The 26090-nt window shown below is 45.3% G+C and overlaps 1 protein-coding gene across 1 annotated transcript in view; it reads right to left on the bottom strand.

Annotated features, from left to right (window-relative positions):
- Cap2 (cyclase associated actin cytoskeleton regulatory protein 2) overlaps positions 1-26090 on the bottom strand; it is a 127069-nt gene that overhangs the window by 84743 nt on the left and 16236 nt on the right. Inside the window, exons 2-3 of the mRNA XM_026402183.2 lie at positions 19384-19505; positions 15502-15602 (exon numbers count right to left, since the gene is read on the bottom strand). Coding sequence (XP_026257968.2) covers positions 15502-15602; positions 19384-19504 — 222 coding nt within the window. The 5' untranslated portion in view covers position 19505. The remainder of the gene's footprint in view (positions 1-15501; positions 15603-19383; positions 19506-26090) is intronic.

Here is a 26090-nt window from a genome sequence, read left to right as displayed (position 1 = left end):
TTATTGAATAGGGCTAAACAGTTTTGCAGCCTGGAAAGGGTAGAGGAGTAGGTAGATGGAGAATGTCAACGTTCGACCACGAGGTACACTTATTAAAAAAAGGAATCATTCAGGCACTGATAATAAATGAGGCTCATTCTTCATTAATAGGACTGTTGCCATGGCAACTTCCAGCTCACAAAAGTATTTACATCAGCCACCCCACACGGTTCTGACGCGAAGGCGCAGCTCCAGCCTGGCTCCTCCACGTTCGCCCCTGGAATCTTCTGTTAGGACTCCGAGCCGCAGAGCCGGTCTCACTTAAGATGACCTCGGCAGCCACCAACCCCATGGCAGACGGGTCCTCTCTAACCCCAAGGAGGCACGGGAAACAAACCTCTGGGCACATGGAAATGGTTTTCTTGGGCCAAAAGGATGATTTGTATGAGTTGTTTTTATTTTCCCTCTCATCCAGTCTTTTAAAACATTCCATGTCATGAATATTAATGGGTATTCAAAAAATCACGCGTTGTTTCCCTAAAACTTTCATTTTTCCAAATGCCTCATTGTCACCAAACAGCCTAAAGCACTGGAAGTCACTGTGACACCATGAGTCAGCGCAACTGCGTGTGTGTGTGTGTGTGTGTGTGTGTGTGTGTGTGTGGGTGGGGGGGGTGAGGATGATGTGGCAGTAAGTAGGAGCCACTGGCCTAACACTGTAACTGTAGGGACTTTCCTTGAGAAAATAATTGCATAATCATAACCTCGTGTTAGCCCAGGGATAGTCACAGCGATTTGATGAACAATAGGGTAGGGGGGAAAAAATCCAAGCAAATCAAATGTCACAAATTTCTAAAATGATTATAAGTAATACCAGATGACCATCCTCACAGGGAGTGGACCAGAGGAGGCTAGCAGTTCCCTCTGGGTTGTGTTCTGCATTCTCATCAGGATATTATTGTACCTACATACAGTTTGTGACTGTCAATTATGGCGTAACCATGCAACAAAATACTATGCAATCATTACAAATGATAATGCAGGCCTCCACTGCCTGACCTGGAGACAGGCCCAGAACATATGGCCTAAATTAAATAAGCAGATTACAAAAACAGTATGTGCAGAAAAATCTGCAGAGCCTATAACATAAGACAACCACTCATTTAAAAAGCCTAACGTGGAGCTCTTCTAAATAATTGATTATCCCAATTGATGTGAAAAAAAGAAATCAAAGATTTGAAAGAGTTAAAAACAGCATTTCTCCAGGCATGGGAATAGAAAAAGAAAGAAAACACCACTGTACGTTCAAATCCATTTGCTTTTCTGACAGGCATGAATATTGCTACAAGTCTGTATTCTGAACAAAACCGTTCTCCTAAATTAACTTAATTTTCAAATTCAATCATTGCGCAGCTACAAAATACTTGGCAGATTGGCTCCTTTCCAAATTCTCTAATTTGTTTTTTCTAACACTTAAGGAATCTAAAATACTTGATCAACATGTTTTGGTGAAATCTTTGGATGCAGGAAGCCAGCAATGTCCTCGAGGTAGATGACTCTTGGGCCTACACATGTGAAAGCCATCAGGCTGCCTTAAGACCACTCAGAACAATCAGATAACAAAACACTCCTGATTCTAGAATGTACTAGAAGGCAAGCTCTAGTCTTTCATTTTGTGTGTACACACACACACACACACACACACACACACACACACACATATGTTGTTTTTTTTTTTCTGGTACAAGGGATTTAACCCAAGGGTCCTCTACCGCTGAGCGACATCCACAACTCTTTTTATTTTTTATTTTGAGACAGGGTTTCACTAAGGCTGGCCTCAAACTTGCAATCCTCCTGCCTCAGCCTCCTGAGTCACTGGGACAACAGACACATGCCACCGTACCTGGTATTTAAGCCATATTCTTCATTCAACTTTTCATGCGTGTATATGAAAATTGTGTCCCAGAGAACTAAGTAGTGGCTACCCACATATAAAAGTATGCATTACAACAGAAACTCAGTAACTACTGCTTAATAATGAACAGGGGAAATCACTAGAAAGCAGTGTGGGGTAGAAGAAGGGACATCCTGAGGTTTAGGTTCAGAGAGGCCCCAAGGTACGTGGCTACAGCAAGTTCCCCAGTCTCCCTGAGGCTTGGTCTCTTCGTCTTGAATGCTACCTTCCTGAAACGGTTCTCTTAACTATCACAGGACATAACCCTTGTCAGGAGCCCTGCACCGGGCCGGACACACTGCGGGTCCTCAACGAATACAAGTTCTCTCTCCTCTTCTTTACAGTCGCCCCTCTTACCAATACGCAAATCGGACACGAGGCAGGGAGACCAAGTTAATCTGTAGGGGCTGGGAAATCTCGTTCATTCACCAACCTTGTCTATCCAGAACCAAGCCATCTAGACTGGTTCTCACGATGAACCCTCGACCAAGAACGGTACTTGGTAAACTCTGGTTGCCCGTGCCCTTTGGATTCCCAGGCCAGGGTGCCCTGCCACAAAGCTGTGCAGGATAGGTGACATTTCCTGGTGCCCACGATTTCTCTTTTGTCTTTTGTTGCTCAGTGAACTCCCTTTCAGGCCACACCTTGATTCCAAGATATTTTCTTCTAGCCCTAAATCTTCTTTCCCCCTCTTCTGATGGTAACAGCCAACACATGCTTTTCGTAAAAGTTCGAAGACAAGGACATTTAGGGAGCAAAAGCCTGCAGTCACCCCACCCCCAAGGATGACCACTATCAGGGATCCTTCCAGACTTTATTTTTAACAAGGCAAATCCTTCCTAAGTGCACATTTCACCTCCATACCCTCTCTTCTTTCATTTCCTGTTCAGTTATCCCCAGAAAATCTCTTTCCCCATCTTTCTTGCCCCACTTGTGAATTCCAAGGTTACCTTCACAATGGTTGCTAAGCATCAAAGGAGTGTAACTATAACACTCATAAAGAAGAGAAGGAAAATCCTGTTTGGTAGCAAAGTAGAAAGAACTCAGGCTCAGCTGCAGCTTAGAGTCTGCAGAACCTGCATAGGAATCCCTCCCAGTTTCCCGTCTCCCTAATTAAACTCACATGCCCCCAGGTATCAGCGATCTTAATAAACCACTCTTTCTCATTGAATGTTATTGTTTCCCTATTTCATTTAACTAAAAGCTTGGTGGGAGAATTTTTCCCCCAGCATTTTGCAGTGAACAGTGCCGCTTTTTTCTTTTCCATGGCTGATACTTTTATAAAATAAATAAAAAGACATTAGAGAAAATGAAATTTTAAAAAATTTCAGATGTTTTAAAAATTATTATTATTTTTTAAAATAAAAGTATAAGTCCTGGTTTTCTTCAATGACTAGCTTTTGGAGACTTGAAGTTCCCCTGTTGGATTGCTATAAAAATCTTCACAGTCTTCCTCCCCCTCTCTGTACTTGATAGTTTCTGCACCGCAGCCGCTTACCTGAACGCTACGACACAGTAGCTGCTCACTGTGTAGCGAATCATCCCTGGCTTACCTCAGGTCTTGGGGCAACAACTCTCAAGTTTCTAGCAACTACCTGACAACGAACTTGAAGCGAGGCAGGAGGTGTCATTTAAAGTTGAGGATTGTCTGTATTTGGATATATTGAGACCATCTACTGGATTTTTTACTTTCCAGCTGGATGGTTTACAATGATACAAACACAGCAAGACTCTGAAAACCAGGGAAGTTTGATTATTGGAAATAGGCTGTTAAGTCTCAGCCAAAAATTCCATCTCCCAGCTTCCCCTTTCGGAGGTATTTCTTGCCTGATCTAGCACTGGGAAACATAGAGGGGAAAGCAACCTGCCAAACAAACAAACAAAACTCTGTTCTTTTTTAACTCTGACCTTCAGCTTAAAATACTTATAGTAAGGTTCACAAAAATATCTCCTCTCAGATAGAGCTCACGGATTTCTACAGGCAGCGACTGCAGGTCCCTATACATTGGCGGGTGCACTTGCTACTTAGGGATTCTTGTCTTGCTTTCTAAAGCCGCCGGAGAGCCCCAGTTTTCAATGGCTCACTTTCCCCAGCTACAAAACAGGAATGAGAATGAAGAGAGTGAGGAGAGACCAGACAAAGTGTCAGGCCTTCGATAAATTCAAAAAGTGTGCATCTGTGAGAGGTGTGTGCGTGTGTGTGTGTGTGTGTGTGTGTGTGTGAGAAACGAAAATCTAGAGACACAGAAATCCAACACCCCATGTTCCTCACTATCTCACTTATTAATTCATGACTTAAAAACTAGCTTTGATGATTTATTTTCAACTGCCAGTTCAGATTTGCTTGATTCGAATTGTCATCCATCCATGGATTCAATTATATGTTAATAATTTGATTCATTTATCTAATATTCACTTGCATTCATTTATTTAGCAAACATTTGTTAACCATTCACCCTGGGCACAGTGTTAGACACCAGGAGGGCTGGAGGAAAGCAGTAGGCGTGGAGAATCTCATCATGAACCACAAGCCAACTCAGGTGGGCCTAAAGCTACGGCACCCTACCTGAACTGTCTTACCCAGACAACAATCTGTTTTAACCAAAGCAGTTGAAAGCCACACATTCCGAGTCCCTTATTATTTAAAATAATTCTTTTAAAAGGGGCTTTCTGAAAAGGAAAAGGATTTGTACAGCAAACATATCTGAGTGACAAATTATTAGTTCATTGAATACTGTGTTCTTATGTCACCAAACATTTTATATTTAAAAGTCTTGCCTTGTAATGTGTCTCGTGTGTGTGTATACATATACTGTCATGTTTTTAAAAAGTCATTTTTTGTTTCATTTTGCTTTGTTTCTGGGAGATTGAACTCAGGGGCACTTTACCACTGGGCTACATCCGTGGTCCTTTTTATTTATTTTATTTTATTTTTAAATTTTGAGACAGAGTCTCGCTAAGTTGCTGAGGGTCTCTCTAAATTGCTGAGTCTGGGCTCAAACCGCGATCCAAGTCGCTGGGATTCTAGGCATGCGCCACTGGTGCTCAGCTCAAACCGTGGTGTCTTAAAGTGAATGGCGTTAAACCACAATCGAGATACAACTGGTAAGGGAAAAAAATATGATCGAGGCTGGAAAGTGTATTTTGCTCTTTCTGTGTGCCCAGTAACAAATATGCAAATACCTATACCTAGAATCAGAGTGCTTTGTGGGCCAGAGCACACATAACATTGATGGGTACTAACATAATATTATGAGGAACTCTTAAGTGACTGATGTGTGTGTGTGTGTGTGTGTGTGTGTGTGTGTGTGGTGTGGTGTGTGCATGTTTTGTGAGGACGGGTGTGTGGGTGGGTAGATAATGAGATGATCTAAATGAAATCAGAATGTAAAGAGGTCACTACTTTGGTCAAAGTATTAATGCTAAAGTAGCCTCCAGGCAAGCAATTAATGATCCTGAAATTCAGATAGAACAACATCCACTGCAATTATTGACATCACTTTAGAAAGAAGTAAAGCTGGGATAAGAGAAGGAAACATGCAAAGAAAGGACATGTGTTTTGCAGCAGCAGATGTCAGGGTTGATTTCTGACGTGGGAAACAATCCAACGAAGGGTATTCTCAAGGAGAAAATTTGCTGGTTACCTGCAGGAGCTTCTGACACGGACTGAACTGTAGCAATGCTGCTCACCTGCGACTTAGACACCTGATTTCTTCCGCAGGAAGGTAAAGTGGTACTAAGTGGGATGCATTGACACCCAACCAGGTGGGCATGCTCAGAGTGTGCACCGGGTGCTGGCAGTGCCATCTCACCTATGCCAGTGAACACACAGCAGAAAGGCTGCACCAGGGCCCTCACTCCATGGGTTTCCCATGGCCAACACCAGCTGTGGAGATCCGAAGGTGCACAGGAGGCAGAACCTCAGCCACAGCTCTGCAGCAGCTCATGGCCAACCTGGAAGCAGGTTTCCTGCACCCCATGTTCCATTCACAGCCTCTACTCCAGGAGAACAGGAATGTCTTTCAGATTCAGCCACCTGGTGAGGATTCGGCTTCATTCCACTTACTCAACCAAAGAAGTCAATTGCCCCTAAAGAATTTGTTACTGACATCAGGCCAGTAAAAGCTGGTTTCATTGCAAGGTCCTTCCCCTTCCTGCTTGATTTGTTAGTATAAGCAATAAAGGGTTATGTGAGGAAGTGAAAAAAGCAGGATTCCTTTCCATGTCGGGCACACTGTTGTGCTGTTTATTTCTTCAATCTCAAATTTGAAAATTTTAGATAACGTCCATAATAGAAAAGAATGTAATTGCAATTTTTTTTTTTTGGTAATGGGGATTGAACCCAGAAATGCTTGACCACTGAGCCACATCCTCAGCTCTTTTTTGTATCTTACTTAGAGATAGAGTCTCGCTGAGTTGCGTAGTGCTTTGCTGAGGCTGGCTTTGAACCGGCGATCTTCCTGCCTCACCCTCCAGAGCTGCTGGGATTATAGGCATGCACCACCACACCTGGCTGTAACTGCTATTTTAAAGTTAATTTGAACTTTTATATATATATATATATATATTTTAACTTGTAGTTGGACACAATACCTTTATTTATTTATTTTTACGTGGTGCTCAGGAACCCAGGGCCTTGCACGTGCTAGGCGAGTGCTCTACTGCTGAGCCACAAGCCCAGTCTTGAATGTTTTCTCTTAACAGTTACACACTTCAAATCTGTCAGCTTCCATTTAGCTATCAGTGTATAATAGAAATTTTGTTTGTATTTGGACAGGAGATTGCCACAGCCTGGCTGGGCACAAAATCACGAGCCACTCACAGCCTTATAGATTCAAACAACAATTCTTTATTCAGGAACTCTCACCGGCACTCTACACGCACGTTCTGGGGAAAATCCACACTTCCACTGGGCTCTGCATCCCAAAATACTCTCTGAATCCCCCGAGAACCCAAGGGGAACTCAAGGAGGGGGTAGGTGCCTGAGGCAGCAGGATACGCCCTATTCCCAGCAGGGTCCACCTTAAACCTGGACCCACCCTAATCCAGCAGGATCCTCCCTAAACCCGGATCCACCCTGGTCCTTGAGCAGGGTCACCTTTCTCAAACATTCATGCAATGTCACTGCAAATGACCTGGGTCCAAGGCAAGCCCATTTCCACAATGGAGAGTCCTCCCTCTAAGTAACATTGGGTAGGCTGACAAAGAAATTGCCATTCGTCATTCCTACTTGGCTATGGCTCTCAGCAGGAGATCTTACCTAAGAATGCACTGTACATAAATGATCTTAAGCATACAAAAGCTATTTAAAATGCCTTTGGTATTTAACAATATACCAATAATAAAGCTTAAAAGTACATAAGGATTTTTCAAAGAATGCATCTTTCTTGAACAAATTAGGTTTCATATGACTAAGAAAACTTCACATTTCCCTTTATCTCATTTGAAAAATTTTGAACATTCTGAAAGAAATGTAGAAGAAAGTTTAGAATGGTCAATTCAATATAATTAGTTTCCTGATATACAAGAATGATTCAACACCACGGGCTATATTAAAATAATTAATCATAGTAAAGATCGTAAGGAGAAAAGTCACATGCTTATCTCCACAGATTCTAAAAAAAGACCCTCGACAAAATCCAACAATTTTCTTGCTTTAAAAAAGAAGACCCACGATTGGACATTAAAAATGATTACACACACACACACACACACACACACGTGTGTACACATATACACACACTTTTTTTCAGTACCAAATAAGCATCATCCTTGATGGATTAGCATTACTATTGAAAGACGAGCCATTATCAATATTTTATTAACACTGTCTTAAAGGTACTAGAAAAGACACGGAAGATCTAACAACTAGAAAGGAAGAGGTGCATCAATTATTATTGGCAAATAATTACACACCTACAAAACCCTGGATCATTAAATGAAAAGCTCCTATAAACCACCAGCAAAGGAAAGAACCAAAGGAAACAAGGTGCAGAATGAGCAGAGAAGTCAGAGCCTGCCTGTGTATGAAGGGCCAGTTAGAAACTACGGAGATAAAGTTGGTCCCTTTACCAGCAGTAACACCATCCCCTCCAAAAGAAGCCGAGAACTGTACAAAGCTCTACGAGAAAGACTAGAGAGCACTCGGAAGGACCCAGAAGTGGTGAGAACCTATGGGAAGATGACCTGATCCTGGACAGTCAACATCCCTCAGAGGCAAACTTGGAATCCTCATTTATACATTGACTTTGATCCCAATGAAAACATCAACATTTTCCTTCTGGGAATGGACACATTGATTTTTTATGAAAGACAAATGGGCAGGAACAGCCAGCGAAACTGGACAGAGCGGGCCCCGAGGGGAAGAACCCACAACATGCCAATGTGCTCTGAATCCTCAGTGATCAGTGCGGTCCTGGGACATGAAGAGACACAGGGCGCGGTGGGAGGAATGAGGAGCACAAAAGTCGACCCAAAGGCACTCGGGTGCTGGGTGCGTGGGAAGGCACCCTTCAGTCAGCAGGGAATGGGCCCATGAACAAGATGGAGAAGGGCCTTTGGATCCGTACCCGGCATTAGCCAGGATGAACTCAAGTGTGGATCCAATTTACACGCCAACAACGAAGCCACACCAATGTTAGACGAAAGAGGCTTTTAAGTCACAACTCAAAATCCAGAAGTCACAAAAGAAAAAAAAAATGATCCCTTCATAATAAATGCTGCGACATTAAAAAAAAAATCTTCTGCATGGTCAAAAAATAGCCCAAAGACATGTCAAAAGACAATAATAAAGTGGGAAAAGTATCTGCACTTTTCAGACAGAAGGTTACTCTCCCAAATACACAGAGATCTCTAGAAATGACAAACCCACAGCCTTTCTTTGGGGGACTCCTGTCTATGGACAAAAGACTGGAGTAGACCACTCACAGCCAGAGAAACACAAGCAACCCTCAAACATAGGAAAGGATGCCCAACCTTACTTGTCATAAGAGAAGCCAAGATTAAAACCTCACGGAAGTACCCTCTTGCGCCTAGACCAGGAAAACATCCGCAGGCTTCGTCCTCTGTAGGGAACGTGGGGGGACAAAGCCGCTCATCCCTGCTGAGCCAAGAAGCTGCACACCCCCCAGGGATGGCGACTCCAGCAGATCTCAAGCAAAGTGCCCTCCCCTTGGCCCAGGGAGCTGACATCTCCGTCAGGCATCCCAGATCCCTCTCGATCCTCCCGCACCCTGCTCTTCGCTCCAGGGTGACCACCCAGCTCCTGGCTGCTGACTGGCTTTGGCTGGGAGAAGGCCTGGCAAGAAGTGGGGACAGAGGTAGAGGGAGAGGGGCTCCAACCCCGACTCTTCCCTGCTGGCTTCCATGGCTTGGCTGTGTCTGTACTGAAGGCTGTGAGTCCCACTCCCTCCCCTGGACCTGGCAAACCCTGGTTCTTGTAGCACATTCTGGGTGCTGTATGTCAACAGTCCCTTCATTAAACTCTCCTCACAGTCCCCTGGTTTGATCCATGGCACCTAAGCCTTCTGGGAGCCAGCAATTCCACTTTGGGGAACCTATCTTCAGCCATCTTGGACAGACAGGAAATTCTGTGCACACAAGGTGAAAAGACGGACTTCCCAGCCTCCGGGCAGGAAGGAGCCATCTGCTGGTTCATCTCATGGCAGAAAGTGGAAGGGCAAGTAAAAGATTAGAAACTACTCCATGTTCAGCAACACGGGTCCGACGGTCAAATAAACTATGCCGTGTCCACGCAGAGGGCTGTTACAAAGCTGTAATGAACAAGGAGGCTCCACATGTACTGATAGAACTCTAGAACATGTCATTAAGTGAAGAAAACAGAGTGTAAAGCTGTATCGATAATGAGGTGACCTTTTAGTAAGATAGGGACTAGTAAGAAAACATATTTTTTCAAAGATCAATGCTGAAAGGATACATAAGAACGAAAACTAGTCACCTTTCGGGGCAGGGGACGTTTTAGTTCGTTTTCTGTTTCTATAACAGCATACCTGAGACTGGGTGATTTATAAAGGCAGATGGTTACTTCCTGCTTGGAGGCTGGGAAGTCTAAAGCATGGTTCAGCTCATGGCAGAAAGTGGAAGGGCAAGTGGGTTCCTAAGGAAAAGGAGGACCTGACAGGCAGCCTAGTTCATAACCAGCCACCGCAGTGGTAAATGATTTACTCCTGAGAGAGCAAGGACTCCCTCCGGGGAGATGGCCTAAGCCCATTCATGAGGGCTCTGCCCTGGCCCCAGACATTCCCCTAGCCCCACCTCCCACACTGCTGCCTTGAGGAATTAAGGTTCCAACAAGTGAACTTGTGGGGACACACACCACAGCATGGGGAAATGGGAGGAACAAGTAAGTTGGTAAACTTCTCAACACAGCTTCTCCTGGCTGAAATTCTTTAACCCGGCAAACATATTGTTTCTCCAAAAAAAAAAAAAAAAAAAAAAATTAAACTAAATTAAATTCAAAAAGCAAAGAAAAAAACAGGTATCATCTCAACCTTAGGAACCTAATTCATTACTTTAGCAAATATTCGGTGCTGACTTTAACTTCCAGTAGAGTAAACTGGGCGATCCCCTGGTCATGATGCCTGGTGGTCCTTCAGAGACACTCTGATCCCAAGTCCAGTTTCTCATCAGCCAGTCCCCTAAGCTCTAATTAGAACACCCCATGAGAGGTGGGGATGATATCCTCTAAAGCCAGGCTTCCTTCAATGACAAGCTCACCACAGCGATGCTCAGCTGAGGACAACAGCTTAGCAGGACATGGGCTGTGCGTCAGAACACATCTGGTAGCAAAGGAGGTGTTCAGTGCTCAGTCTTTCATGTTCTTGGGAAGAGACGATAACCAAGGTCCATCTCTCCGTGACCTTTCTGAATTCTGCAGATTTGGTGCCAACAGCACTGTGAGTAATGGCCAGGCTGAGGTCAGGTGCCAGGGACTCTGTCCTGGAGGTCAGCGATCCCCCTGCCCTCACTCAGCACCATGCCGAAGACGTGCACCAGTCACTGGGTACGTCAGCTTCCACCTGTGCCCAGCCTGTTCCTCCTTCCTCACTGCACAGAAAGAGTGGGTGGAGAGGGAGGCAGGCCAGGGCCAGCTCATGCCCACGAGGGATCCAGTTACCCACATGGTGTGGGGGGAGACACAGCTGTCCAGCAGGTCAAGGTTGGCAGTGCCAACGTCATGGATGGAACTCTGGAGACCAGATCCCTGGCTCTGCCACTCTCAACCCGTCGCCGCCATCACCTAACTAGTCCAGTCCCCAGCTTCCTTCTTGGTAGGAGACAGAAAGACAGAGTGACCAGGGAAAGGAAGGGAAGGATGAAGCGGGAAGGAAGGGAGGAAGGAATGTGGGCAAGAGGGCAGGCGGGCGGGGGCGGAGTGGGGGAGGGGGGAGTGATTGACAAATGGACCATTTCCAAGGGCTTCCTTCCCTGAAAACTTGGACCCTCACAAAGGGCTCAGGCAGTGAGAGCCAGAGGAGGCTCGTGCCAGTGCCATCGTCCTTCTCACTAAGCAGCACATGACTTGGTTATGATCTTGCTCTTGATGTAGGAGTCAGGCCAGCTGGACAATCGGACCTGGACCTGCCGGTGCTGGTCAGGGGGACACACAGGGCTCCCTCTGCCATTCCTCAAATTCATTACCCAACCAGCGAAGCATAAAAAGAACCAAACGTTCTGTAGATGATTTAAATAGATGGTACAGACCAGGCACATCCAGGGTCACTGTGAGCCATCAGAAGGGTGGCTAGAAACCACCTGAGAAGACTCATCCTGTAAAGGACGTCATATCGTACGGTGTGTCGTTTACTCATATGCTAAACGTGTGCTCTGCTTAGTTGAGTTGTATTGCCCTTTTGTTCAAACTGAGGCTCTCTCGTTTCATGAAACAATAAGAATTTTTTAAAAATCCATTTTAATCAAGAACAGGAAATAAACATTCCGAACCCCTAGAGACATTCCAAATGTAAAGTCCATGAACCATCCAAAAGGAAGGTTAGGAAGAGCTATGATCTGCAGCTGCTTCATAATTGTCAAACCACTCAGAAACAGAACTGGGATTGTTTCATATACCGGAAATAACAGTAGAATAGCTTTGTTAAAAAAAAAAAAAAGTATCACAGTCCATTTGTGGATAAACAGTGCCCAGCCAAGCACTTGGTATTATGTACTCCCATTATCTAGAGAACTTTTCTTTTAATATTAAGGACTGTATTTACCATAAACATCTATTACAAAATTATGCATTGTTTATTCTTTCCTAAAAGAAGTGTAAGCTGTGTGGGTGTTGCCAGGTTGAGGAGTAATTGAAATAAGCCCTCTGGTGTGTGCTGCCTACAAGAAAGCTTCACGAGATCTCATCTTTTCTAAACCTGCTCTGTCCTCGGGTTTAGTGGAGCTTCCTAATTGTAGCTATTAGCTCCCCCTTTCTTGTGGTCCCTTGTCAATGGACTATTGAGTGTTGGGTAAATGAAGCCAGACCAGGAGCCAACACATGGAGACAGACGTTAAATCATAGCCTGGCGGCCCTCATTCATTATTCGTGTCTGTGGGATAGCTTCTCAGCCCAGGGACAGGATTTATTTAAGATGATGCCCATTTGTGTCATTCTCAGATTTCCATACAGTACAATCAGGTATGCGAGGGCTTTTTTTTTTTTTTTCCTGGGCAACAGGTGTGTTCCTGAAACAAAGTTCAGCCCCCACTTCTGGCTTATGTGAGAGGCGGCAGCTGCAGGCTTAATGCCTGTGACACATGGTCCTGCAACAGAGAAGAAAATAAATGACTTGTTCAAAGTATGAAAGCAATAGGCAGATGGACGGTAGCCGCCCGGGCTTTTCTTTGTGTGGTGGAGCCGTGGCCTCAACTTGAGGGTGACCGTGTGTCTCCCCCTCTTTCTCTTTCTCCTTCCTTCCTGCCTGCCTGTCTTCCCTCCTTTCTTCTGTTTTTCAAAAACCAGTTAAAAACATAAATTTCTTTATGCATTACATGGTCCGTATTCTTTCCCTGGAGACATGCTGTTTATAGGCTGATGGAGGGAGAAGGAAAAAGGGAAGGAGTCGAGGTGGAGTTTACAACTCACTTTGTTCTAAAAAGAACTTCAAGAGACTGTTCACAATTTGAAGTGTGCAGACCCTACTTTTTCTTTTTTACAATGCAAATAACTATTTATTTATTTTTAAGAGAGAGAGAGAATTTTTTTTAATATTTATTTTTTAGTTCTCGGCGGACACAACATCTTTGTTGGTATGTGGTGCTGAGGATCGAACCCGGGCCGCACGCATGCCAGGCGAGCGCGCTACCACTTGAGCCACATGCCCAGCCCCATATTTATTTATTTTTGTACTGAGGATTAAACCCAGGCATCCCCAGCCACCTTTTTATATTTTATTTAGAGACAGGGTCTCACTGAATTACTTAGGGCCGCTCTCTAAGTTGCTGAGGCTGGCTTTGAACTGGCGATGCTCCTGCCTCAGCCTCCTGAGCGGCTGGGATTACAGGCGTGTGCCACCCAAGAACTACTTATTCATAGGCCTCATTATTCTCGAGTGAAAAGTTTCCACCTGGAACGTTGTGAGATGTCACTAGTAAGAACTACAACGTCCTGTGGACGCTGAAGCACACCATCGGCATTAACCGACGGGAACAATGACCACTCCAGCCTATCTTCACGGTCCTGGGGACACGTGGGCATGTCGGCTCTCGGGTGTGGTCATGCCTTGGCATACAAGCGGCTCCTGCCTTACCTTGCTGCACACAGGTTTCTTGTAAATAAAAACACCAAAGAGGACAGACCAGTGTGATGGTGGAGCTGTGGGGAGCCTCTGGCAGGGACACGTCTCAGTACAGTCTTTTCTGGAACTCAAGCGTAACAGAGGTCCCCCTCTTATACCAAAGGGTACTTCAACAGAAATAGTCAACAAAAAAGAAGAATCTTTGGTTTTCTGAGGTCTGATAAACAAGTGCGACGGGGAACAATGGCACAAGATGAGCTATCATTTCATGGCCACCTTGGCTTCTCTGTAAAACCGAGCCCCTGAATTCCCTGCAAGACCAGAGCTGGGCTCGTGTACGCCAGCGATTGAGGAAGGAGCAAAGAAAGAACCACTTTTTCACCTTTTTCCCCTTAACCCCAAACCACAACTTTATTCCAGAATCATATTTTCTGGGAGTCTCCATTGAAAATGGTTTCACCCCCACGGTCTCATCAGTAAGAAATCTAGAGGCAGACGGATTTGGAATTCATTTTAGATTTTCTACTAAATGCATGCAAATAACAGCCAACCTCAGGAAGCTTGCTAATATCTTAAAAAGGAAAAAGCGTACAACAGGAGACCGGGAGGCTGGCTCCACACTGTTCAAGGTCTCTTCCAATCTAGGGATTCTCAAATTTTCTGATATTACTTTTACTCCAGATGTACTTAAAAAAAAAAATGTGGTAAGAGACACACAACAAAGTGTACCATCTTCACCCTTTACATACACGATTCGATGGTGTAAAGGATGTCAGTGGTGTTGTGCTCTCTCCGGAACGTCTTCATCTTGCAAAACTAAGACTGTACCCATTCATCAGCATCTCCCTGTCACCCCCTTCCTCACCCTCTGACCACACCATTCTGTCTCTGTAAATTTGACTCCTCAGGGTACTTGAGATGAATGAAATCACATATCTGTCTTTTTGTGTCTGGCTTATTTCCCTGAGCAGAAAGTTCGCAAAGCTCACGGCTTTATAGCACGTAATAGGATTTTCTTTCTTGTTAAGGCTGAATAATATTCCATTGTACATCTACACCGCATTTACTTGATCCGTTCATCTGTCAACGGATCCTTAGACGGCTTCCCCCCTGGGCTACTGTGAGCGGTGTTGCTGTGAACGGGGGTGCGTAACATCTCCTCAAAACCTGCTTTTGGGGATACACCGGCCACGAGATTGTCAGACGGCGATCATTCTCTTTTTTCATTTTTTTGAGGATCAGCCATACCATTTGCCATAGCAGCTAAACCGTTCCACATTTCCACCATTTCTCCCACATCCTCACCAGCACTTACAGCTTTCTGGGTTTTTTTCTGAGAGTGGTCACCCCAACGGATGTGAGGCTATATCCTCAGGCTACACTTTAAGGAAAGAAGAGGGGCCTGGTGATAGAGTCAGCCAAGTGGCCCTCGGTCCTGTGCCCAGCGCCCTCCGTGGCTTCCTCCTGCTTGGAATAAGACCAAATTCCTTACTGTGACTGCCAGGCCTTCTGGGGTGGGCCTCCTGTTCTCTCTCCCCAGCTCACCTTCTCCCTGGCCTCCTGCTCTCAAAGTTCCGTGAGGCTAAGGCTTGGCCTCGCCTGTCCATTCCTGACCTCCCAGCTTCTAGGACCGTGCCTGGCAATGCCCCATCAGCAGGCGCTGCAGGAAGGAGTGAGCCAGGGACCATCGGTGAGGGTTTTAGCTACCGCCATGCTAGCCAGTGAAAAATAAGTAAAGAAGATGCCATCACGCCACCCAGGTTGTCAGAGGCCGCTGGCCACTCTGACTCTCCATGGGGAACGGGAGCAACTACTCACGTGAGTGTCCACGTCACCGGCCAGGATCCTGCTGTTCTTTAAGAACTCAGCCACCACGCTGTCCATCAGCTTGTCAAAGGCTTCCACGGAGGGCGCCACACCTCGGAGAGGAACATTTAGTTATCCCCTGGCAGTCTAAGGAAGAGCCAGGCCTGCCTTGCACTAGGTGACGTGGCCCATGAATGTCCCCGTCATCACCGCCAGCCAATGTGTTCCCGAAGTCATTCCCTGGCTCAACCCCGACGAACCGAGCACTTCTCAAGGGCTCAGGAAAACAGTGTCTTCCACCCTCCTGAGTGGGGACTTTTGCCCACAGCCTCTCATTTTCCTCTCCTCCAGCTCAGGTGGCACCCTCACAGGTGCAGAGGAGGAAAGGGAGAGGCAACAGAGCGTGTGTCCTGCCCTTCCCTGCTGGGGACGGAACAAAAGGCAAATCCCCAAACTGAACTGAGCCCGATTCACCCAAGGCCACTGGACTTTTTTTCTACAGGGACCTGTCCAGGTGCTAGGTCATCCTTACAAATAGCTACCAACTCTTTGTCCTGGGGGCCAAAAAACATGAGCATGATGGACCCTGGGGAGGAAGGCAAAGACTGCTGACTCCACTCTTCCTGCTCCTTCCTCTGTCCCAGACGGAGGAGAGGCGGCCCTGATGGAAAGGCAGAGACAGGGACAGCCCACCGGGTTCTCAGAGCTGAAGTGACGACAGCCCAGCTCTGTGTTCTCTCCCTACTTTTTGATCAAATGAAGAAAACCTGGGTCTCTGACTTCCTGCCCCGAAGACTGAGAAACATAATACTGAGAAACTTAGACTTATGGACTGTTGATATCCAAACCCAAATCTAGCATCTCCTTTCTTCTGTTGTATGAACACATCATCCTCACTCATAAAGCTAGAGGAGAAAGCTTCCTCCCCTCTCTCTTATTCCTACTTGCCCAGTTGTTCCAGCTCAAAGGGGATGGAAATGTTCTGTCCAGCCCTCTGCACCTATGAAGTTTCAAGCAGATGTTGAAACTGTGCTATCTTAAATGCAAAATTCTTGAGCACAAGAGGACACAAGCCCCAGCTGCCTCACGGGTTCACCTGGAAATGGATAACCCTGTTTGCTGTCATGGAAGGGGCCCAAAGGTCTCCGCCGAGTATTTAAAGTGGGAGAAAGTTTTGGAAATGTGACAGAGGCCTCTACCTAGCAGAGGGTTCGGTGATGAAAGGGAATATTTTCTAATTTCCTTTCATCACTCTAGTCTGCTCACACCTCCTCCGGGTAGCCTTTAATGATCTGTCCTCTCACCAGTCTGCACCCTTTGAGCATCTCTTAATCAAAGCATTTGCAGCTCTGAATAGTAATGAACGGAGACCAAAGGTTCCTGAGGATTAGGACTGTGTATAATTCATCTAAGATGTCCTCACACCTCGCACCGTGTTTGTCACTTGGCAGGAATGCAAAAGTACCTCTTCACTTGTTAAGCTGGACTTATCTAATGATGGTGAGGGGGATGAGTGCGGAGCCCCACATCATAAAACACGTCATGACACACAAAACAGCAGACCTTTGAGCTATGTGCACTATGTATTTGTAATGGATTATGTTCTTTCTAGAAATTTCTTTTCAAGTAAAACATAACAAAACAAAATATTTTTGGTGCTAGAGATCAAATTTGGGGCCCCGAGCATACTAGGCAAGTAACTCTACTACTGAGCCACACCCCCAGCCCCTAAATAAAAATTTTTAAAAATTTGACTCTAGGGACTGGGGTTGTGGCCCGGTGGTAGAGTGCTCATCTAGCATGCATGTGGCACTGGGTTCGATCATCAGCACCACATAAAAATAAAATAAAGATACTGGTTCAACCTAAAACTAAAAGATAAATATTTTTTTTAAAGAATGTGCTTTATTTAATTTTTTCCCTAATCCATAAAAATATTTGACTCTAGTTAAATAATAATAATGATGATGTTTATATTTAAGGTTAAAAAGTTGTTCTTAAGAATTTTTTAAGAATAGAATTTAGGAAGCTACCAACACGTACTAATGAAGGAAAAATAAAATATCAATGATGTTGTTTAGGACTTGTAATATATTCTAACGATGGGCCTCATTCAGACATTTTACTAATTATCTTCCTTATTAATTACCCTACTTCATTTCAAGAAGGATAACAAATTGCTAGCTAAGTTGTTTTAGAAAATCTTTGCTTTAATAAACGGTTTGCAATGATGTGCTCTATTAGAAAATATCTGTTTAAACACCAAATAATTAAATTATGTCCTCCAATTTTGCCAGCCTATTCATTTTCCCAGAAAAATTATTTTCATCAAGAAAGCACAAAATTCAGTCTACTACCCCCTCTAGATGCATAAGATTCCAATCGTTGATTTGATTTTTCTTTACTCAAGAGCATAGTTCAATCCTCAGAGAGTGGGTTTGGGCTTTTTTTTTTTTTCTAATCACTCACAGACTTTACATTTGGGGTCAGCAACCTCAGGGAAATGTCTGTACTGGGGATGAGGCCAGGGCATAACGAAACAAAATTACTGAAGAACATGAAAAGTATTTTCTTACCCATAAGACTGAGGAGTCTCCTAGACCCACTGCACAGCTAACAAAGACTTAAAATGAAACCATGAATGTGTTTCAGTGGCTGTGGAAAAAACTTCCAGACCCCTGGCAGCCGGCCTGCAAGCCCCGCCCCTTCCAATTCATTCAGGGCATTTTAATTTTCATTGTGTTCAGGGGGAAAAGACAGCTGGCACATTTGTGCTCACCCAGTCATTCCTGTCCCCTGGCATGTAACACAAGGCACAGCTCCAAACACGCCCGAGATGCTAGAAGCACCAATGGAGGTCTTCCCTGGGGAAGTGGATTCTGAAGCCTCCTCTTCCCCAAGGCTTTTCTCAGACCTCCAAAAGCTGACAGGCTTCAAAACGGGTCAGATAAGGAGGAGGTGCACGTGGGACAGGAACAGAATTGCCATGTTAAACACAGATTGCCCAGTTAAATCTGAATTTCAGAGAAGCAATGAATAAATTTCTAGTATAAATATGTACCATGCAGTATGCCCAGGCAGTATTTGGGACACATTTATACCAAAAAAAAAGAAATCTTCTTTATCTGAAATTCAAATTTAACTCGTGCCCTGTATTTTCATTTGTTAAACTGCAGACTTAGACAAGAAGGAAACTGGAGAAATTATTATAGATAATTTGAAGAGTCTGCCATATAGGGTACCCTCTTAGAGAGTTTTTTTGAACCTACAATTTTTAGGAATCTTTTTTGTTTAAATGTTGTGTTGGCCTATAGTTTTCAAAGAGTGAATAGGCCAGGTGACCATGGGAGGTGGCCCTGACACATTCCTCAAATTTCCCTCCACATCAGACTGGCTTCCCTCAAAGCTACAGTTCCTAAATGCAAGGACTTGTCTTAAAATCAACATCGGCAGGATAATTCCTTCCAATCTCGTTGCCATTGAGAACATTTGTTTCTTCTCTTTTTCTTTTGATAATCACTTTAGATAATACAGCCATTGAGTATTGGAACAGCCGTATAAACACTAAAACCAAGAATAGTGACATTTGGCACATGGATTTTTTACTCTTAAGAGGCACAGATGTTGGTAAATTTTTGTGAACTGCAGGTTGAAACTTTTAAAATGTTATTACTTTTCATAATTGGTGCAAAAAATTTGTTTGATTTCTGGAGAAAGAAAACTCATTTTTTTTCCTTCTCTTTTTTTCAGGGGCTGCGTGCTTATGGCCACACAGAAAGGAAGGAGGAGGGACGGTGGCAGCAAGCAGGTGGACTGTTATCCGGACAATGAAATGATGAGGACAAAGTTAAGTGACCCACACGGAGACCAGCCATGACGGCTGTGTGGCCCTACCTCCATGGACGCCGTTCACCTCCCCGCAGTTCCCAGGAGGCTTGTGTGACTCCGCAGACAGCTGCTCCAGCCGGCAGACGGCTCGCTCCAGTCTCTCCACCAGGCCCTGCATGTCTTCCATTCTAGAAGGACACACACACAAAGGGAGGCCACGTGAGCACCAGGGTGACACCCTTACACCTGCCCGCAGGAGGAAAATGAGAAGTCCTCTGAGCAGCTTGAATGGCCGAAAGACCATCGCCACACGTCGGGAAAGTACATGAGATTCAAGAGAACACCAAAACTTGGAACAACAAAAAAAAAAAAAATCAGCAAACAATTGAAAGCTTATTTTCTACTCAACTCAGTGCTTTTTACATGACGTGAAAATGAATCCGTCAGACACACCACCCTCCTGTACCTCACCCTCCAGCACCTGCTCCGTGCTTCCTCGTTACAAGATACAACTCAGACGCGGTGCCTGCTTAAACGCCCACAAGCACATATCCCCAAATTGATATTGCCAACGCTGGCTCTGCTGAATGGTGGGGGAACATTTTAACTATTTCCCACAACTCTTCCTGGCAAAGCATTATTCCCCAGGGGCTGCTAAACCCATGGATGATCCTTATTTACTGAGTAGTGAGAAAACCTAACAGCCCAGCACAGAACTGAATTTATGAAACTATGTGCCATGAAGGGGGAGGAGAGTCCCTCCCCAAGGCCAGCTGGCTCCCGTGGGTTTCTATTGCTGAATTAGTTTAAATGAAAATGATCCTGAATGGTGGGCCGTTTTTAACGAAAAATATTAGAAATGATTCTTTTCCTTGGATAAGGCTGCTGGCTAGTTTTTAGTAAAATTTTGTGTTAGGTGTGGTGGATTTTAGAGACAGGCTCTTTCTTCAGTTACTCCTTATTCTGGCTGGAATAAATAGGAATTGAAGTGGACTAAGGGATGGGGGATAAAAGCGGGATTGGCTAGCCACCCCTTCCACTTCTAAACAGATATGTCTCTGTGTGTATTTATTTATCAACATATATGCACACATATTTTTATGTATTTGCTTGTTTATTTATTTTTTGGTACCAGGAGCACTCAGCCACTGAGCCACATCCCCAGCCACATCCTGAGACAGGGTCTCGCTAAGTTGCTGAGGCTGGCTTTGAACTTGTGATCCTCCTGCCTCAGCCTCCCAGGCCACTGGGATTATTACAGGCATGCACCATAATTAGCTGACCCAGACAAATATTTAAATGACTATATACGGGGTAAATATGTTAAAATTATTGGTCTTAGAATTTACATTTACATTCCTCTGGGGAGTGGAACCCACTCTAATTCAGGCGGTTCCGGGAGCGCCACTGTGTAGGCACCGTGACCCCGACCACACCCACTTATGACTGCCTTTGGCACAACAGGGTAGATTCCCAAAGAGAATAAAACGGGCCTCCTCTCCACGGGTGCCCGGGGTTCTTCTCACTCTTAAGAACTTTCCGAGCATTCCTCTGAGCCAAAGAGGAGCACTCTGCTTCTCATCCAGAGCCGCGGCTGCCCCGGGCATGGGAAGCGGGCACTGCTCTGAGATGGGCAAACAGTTCATTTCTCCTGGGAACCAGGCTAATGCACTCCTGTTGGGCTCTGTATGCCATGCGCCTGGGGTGTCAATGCCACGATGACGCGCCGCTGCGTGTTTCCAAGGCAAGGCTCTGCTCATCCAAACGTGTGTGCCTCTCTGTGATTCTGCCTCCAAATGTCAGTCATCGGATTCGGAGGCAGGGCTCACTGCCTATTTTGGAAAGTCATCTCTCTGAAAACTGCCGGCAGCGACTCTCTCAGAATATGGAGCAGTGTTCTCTGCAGGGCCGAAACCCGCATCAAATCCTAAGGGGATTCAGAATTAGAAATCTCTCATCTATTCTTTTCCTCCTCACGTCAGAGCTTTTGATTCCATCGCAATAGAAGAGAGAGGGGGGGAAAAAACAAAAAGGAAGAAGAAATTGAATTGAACCCTTTACGTAATCTTCTTGCAAGGGAACAGGGTACCTTTTAGGTGGGTGAAGGCCATTTGAGAAAGGATGAAAGCCCCTCCAATCTTTTAATAGTTGCCCATCTGTTCACAGTTATCTCTGTTCCCTGTTACCCAACTTGCCAAATGTTACCACCATGGACTTAGTCCTGACTGGGGGGGTGGGGGACGACGACGAGTTTGCTTTGTTAGCAAGCTCCGGGCCCATAGGAAAGCATCAGCCCCCCCCCCCGCCCCCCAGCAGCTCACAGAGGGAGCTGCCCTGGGAAGGCCTGTTACATTTCACACTTGAGACTGCCATCTCTGAGTGCTGCCTAATCAGACCCCCTGACAAGACCCACACTCACACCCTCTAATGGCGCTCCATATGGTGAGAGACAACGGGACTCAGCCCGTAAACTGCGGGGCTGGGCAGATTGCTATGGAATGCAGTCTAACAGAGACTCAGATGTCACTCCGTGGAAAATCACCATGAGCAAGACCCAAGTCTTGCCCACGGCTTCAGAAGAGACCAAACTGTGGCTCATACGATGAAGCTCGAAAGGGTTTAAAGTTTTAGAACAGGTTCTATGAGAAACTGAAAAATAAAAGAAAGAGTATACCAGGGGACATGTTAACACCTCCAAGAGGCTGCTGAGGTCCCAGCCCTCTCCTCCATCTCCCTCTCTCTTTCTCTCTCTCTCTCTCTCTCTCTCTCTCTCTCTCACACACACACACACACACACACACACACACACGCCCTCCGCTGCTGTCGAGAACCTCAAGAATGAGGGAAAAAACAGAGCTGCAGATTTTCCAAATTCTTCCCGGGCACTTCCATCTGCCTTGGCTTTTCAAAGTGCATTTAGCCAGGTTTGGACAGGAGCCAGGATCTCAGAATGAGGCTGAAGAAGCACATGAGGTAGGCAAGGCGGATGCAGGCAGCAGGGGCAGGATGCGGCAGGAGTCAGAGCCAGGGGGCCTGGGGAGTCTGCACAGGAGCAGTGTGTGTGTGTGGGGGGGCATGGCAAGATGGCTGGAGGGGAGAAGCCTAAGGAGCCGAGAACAGGAAGCCGCATTGGCAGGTGGAAAGCCCAGAGACTCAGCCTGGTCCTGCAAGGCTCACTCATCCCCTTCATGCACCAACCCAAGGCGAGAGCTTCCATAGCCTGGGGCTTCGGGAGGATGCACCATTCCAGAGGACCAGGGTTGGAGAAGCGAGAGAGGGAGCCTGGCGCTTCACGGCTTTGGCTTTTTAAGGCCGTTTAAAGAAGCGAGGGTTGGGGTTCTTCTTAATTCCTCCTTGGGTACCCATTTTTGGGTGTTCTCTTTGGAGTTCCACTACGATGAGAAGCCCACCCACCCTAGTTTATCTCCTTCTTATTATTACTTGCACTTTCCTCACTTTTCCTTTTCTACCTATTTCTCTTTTAATGGACACATACTATTTGGACCTACTTAGAGGTGACAGTATGATAACTCCGTGCGTGTTTGCAGCGTGCAATGATCACACCACGGTGATCGGCATCCCCTCTCCTTATCATTTAGCATTCCTTTGTGTTTGGAGGCTTGGGCTCCTCTCTCCCAGTTCTTCATTAAACAGATCAAAGTTGGTTGTCAGTTGTAGTCACTCTACTGTACTGTGGGAAACTTGGACTTATTCCGCCCATGGAACCACATTTGGGTGCCCATCATCCAACCTCTCTCCCCACCCCCGCTTCCCGGTCTTTACTAATCATTATTCTACCATCTTCTTCTTTGAAATCAACATTTTTAGCTTCCCCACATTTAAGTGAGAACACTCGGTACTTGTCTACGCATCTGGCTTATTTCGCTTAGCACCAAGTCCTCCACTGCCACCTGTTTACCACAAATGACAGGATCCCATTCTTTTTCATGGCCAAATACTATTCTAGTGTGTATATATACCCTACTTTCTTTATCCATTTCTTGTTTACATATCTTGTCCTTTTTTTTTTTAAAGTTTAATTTTTTTTTCATCAAAAACTATACATGAACAGAAAGAGTCAACAGTTCTACACGTTTCCTTTTTTTTAAGAGAGAGAGAGAGAGAGAGAGAGAGAGAGAGAGAGAGAGAGAGAGATTTTTTAATATTTATTTTTTAGTTTTCGGCAGACACAACATCTTTGTTTGTATGGGTGCTTGAGGATCGAACCCGGGCCGCACGCATGCCAGGCGAGCGCGCTACCGCTTGAGCCACATCCCCAGCCCGGTTCCTTTCTTTTTTAATTTATTTTTAAAATTCTCTCTCTCTTTTTTTAGTGGTAGTCGAACACAATACCTTTATTTTATTCGTTTATTTTTATGTGGTGCTGAGGATCGAACCCAGTGCCTCACACATGCTAGGCGAGTGCTCTACCTCGGAGCCACCACCCCAGCCCCTGGCTCCTTTCTTTTTAACGGATACATAATAACATTAATATATTAATGGGATACCATGTGACATTTTGACATGTGGATACACTGCACAAGGCTTAAATCAGGTTAGACACCTCGATCTCCTCAAATATCTATAACGCCTTCATGGTGACATCAGTGAATATCCTTTCTTGCAGCTTTTCAGGATACAATGCACATGATTTTTACACAGGTGTCAGGACTAAGTCCATGGTGGTAACATTTGCCCCCTTTTTTTTTGTCTCAAGAGTCCACCATTTTCAATTATTTTATCTATTTCTTTTGGCAACTTCCTCCTTGTCTCTAAATAACATGCTTCGTCCTGTGTCTGGCTTATTTTTCTTCTGTTGTGGCATTTTCCCTTGAGTTTCCACCCAAAACTCAAGGGTTGACTTATTTCTTGACCATCCCCACTAACTACGCATCTGCAAAAGGAAATCTCACAGTCCTCCCAATTGTGTCCTGTCTCCGTTTTTGTGTGACGCCACTCAGCATCAGCACACTGTGCCGTTGCGCACTGAGCCACGAGGTGCACACAGCGGTCAGCTTTCCATGCTCTGCACGTCCTATTTCCCCAAAGCAATGATTTCCAGCTTCCTGGTCCCCGTGGACCTCACAACAGCTCACACCCCACCTCTTCCTCCTGCTCTTCCTCTGGCTCTTCCTCCATTCGACGGCGCCAACACACCTGGGCTTCTCTAGACTCCTGGGACACAGCTCTTCTGCATGTTGCTCCGACTCACGGCTTCAGGGTCACTGGACTGCTGCTGAGAAGTCCAAAGCCCTCTGACTCTTGACCCCTTGAGTACACCCAGCATTTTCTTTCTGAAGGTAGATTTGGAGTCTTCTCTCTGAACACTATGACGATATGCTTTGTTGTCAATATATATTTTCTTTTCTTTCAGGGGTGGAGTACCAGGGATTGAACTCAGGGGCACTTGACCACTGAGCCACATCCCCAGTCCTATTTTATATTTTATTTAGAGACAGGTCTCACCGAGTTGCTTAGCACCTCACTTTTTGCTGAGGCTAGCTTTGAACTTGCAATCCTCCAGTATCAGCCTCCTGAGCCACTGGGATTATAGGCATGTGCCACTGTGCCTGGCTATATATATTGTCTTTATAAATGATTTTCAAGAGGCCCAGAAAATGTTGGAAGGTGGGTCTTGCATGTTGTTTATCTCTGAGTGAGTTTATAAACCAAGTTGTTTGTTTCCAAATACTCCATACACTTCAGAATGGAGCCAGCCAGTATTCATTAATATGCTCTCTTGGAATAATAAGGTATCCTAAGAGAAAATATAGCTATTAGTTTTTAAATGTTCTGCCTCATTGATCATTTTACAAAAACCATCCTCGAAACCATCCAGAATATTAGCTCCTAACACCGTCTGATTCCATGTCCAACGTCCAATGTCACACCCCCAGTGCAATGACCGTGCAGAAAGACTCAGAGAGATGGGTTTTTTAATCCTTCTCCATAACAATTCCAGAAGCAGAGAGTTCCACACACTTTCACACAAAGTCTCAAAGGTCTCGCTCGTCCTTAACCTGGATAGTACAGAGAGGCCATGACTTCGGAGTCAGACATACCAGATGTGTCCTCTGGCTCTTGTCAAGCAGAGGATTATGAGAAAAGAACTTAATTTTGCTTTGCTCCTGTCACTACCCATACATAGACTTGCTCTGAGGCATAAAGATGTAAAATAGCTAATGCTATAAGACACTCCACCTCGCTGCCCCTCGGTGGCAATAGTCACAGTATTGGAAATGTTAGGCAGTCAACGAGAAAGTCCCATCAATGGAAGACACTTCATTTTTTTCCCTCTCCATTTACTTATTCTTACAACATTTCTGAGATTTTCTGTGTGTAATGGTTATAGAAAGTGATCAATGTGGCGTGTGACTAGTATTTTGTATTCCTCTCATAAGTGTTTTACGACTCCCTTCCTTTCTGTGGTCCTCCACAAAGGACCCACTCACAGCCTCGGTGGAACCAGCTTTGGAAACGAGCATCCTTCATCCCCATGTCCCATCCAGACCACCTCATGCTCAGTGGTGAAGGTCTGCCCAGGTTTCCCCTAACTGGTTCTGATCAGTTGTAAATCCGGCTTTCAAGGCTGCTCTGAACACTGGCCCCTGTGCGACCCTGTAAATGGTGAGAGGCCCAGAATAAGGCCAGTTGTCTGGACTTCCTCCCCAGCATCTGTCAGGCATACTGTCCAATTAAAATGCACCCTCTGCTTCCTCTGCTATTAGCACCTGTCCACCTTCCTCCCCACCCCCAGGAGCCTGGTCCAGAGC

Source organism: Urocitellus parryii, chromosome 8, assembly GCF_045843805.1.
Source record: "Urocitellus parryii isolate mUroPar1 chromosome 8, mUroPar1.hap1, whole genome shotgun sequence".
In the NCBI taxonomy this organism is placed as follows: Eukaryota; Metazoa; Chordata; class Mammalia; order Rodentia; family Sciuridae; genus Urocitellus; species Urocitellus parryii.
This window is presented reverse-complemented; position numbering and strand designations above follow the sequence as displayed.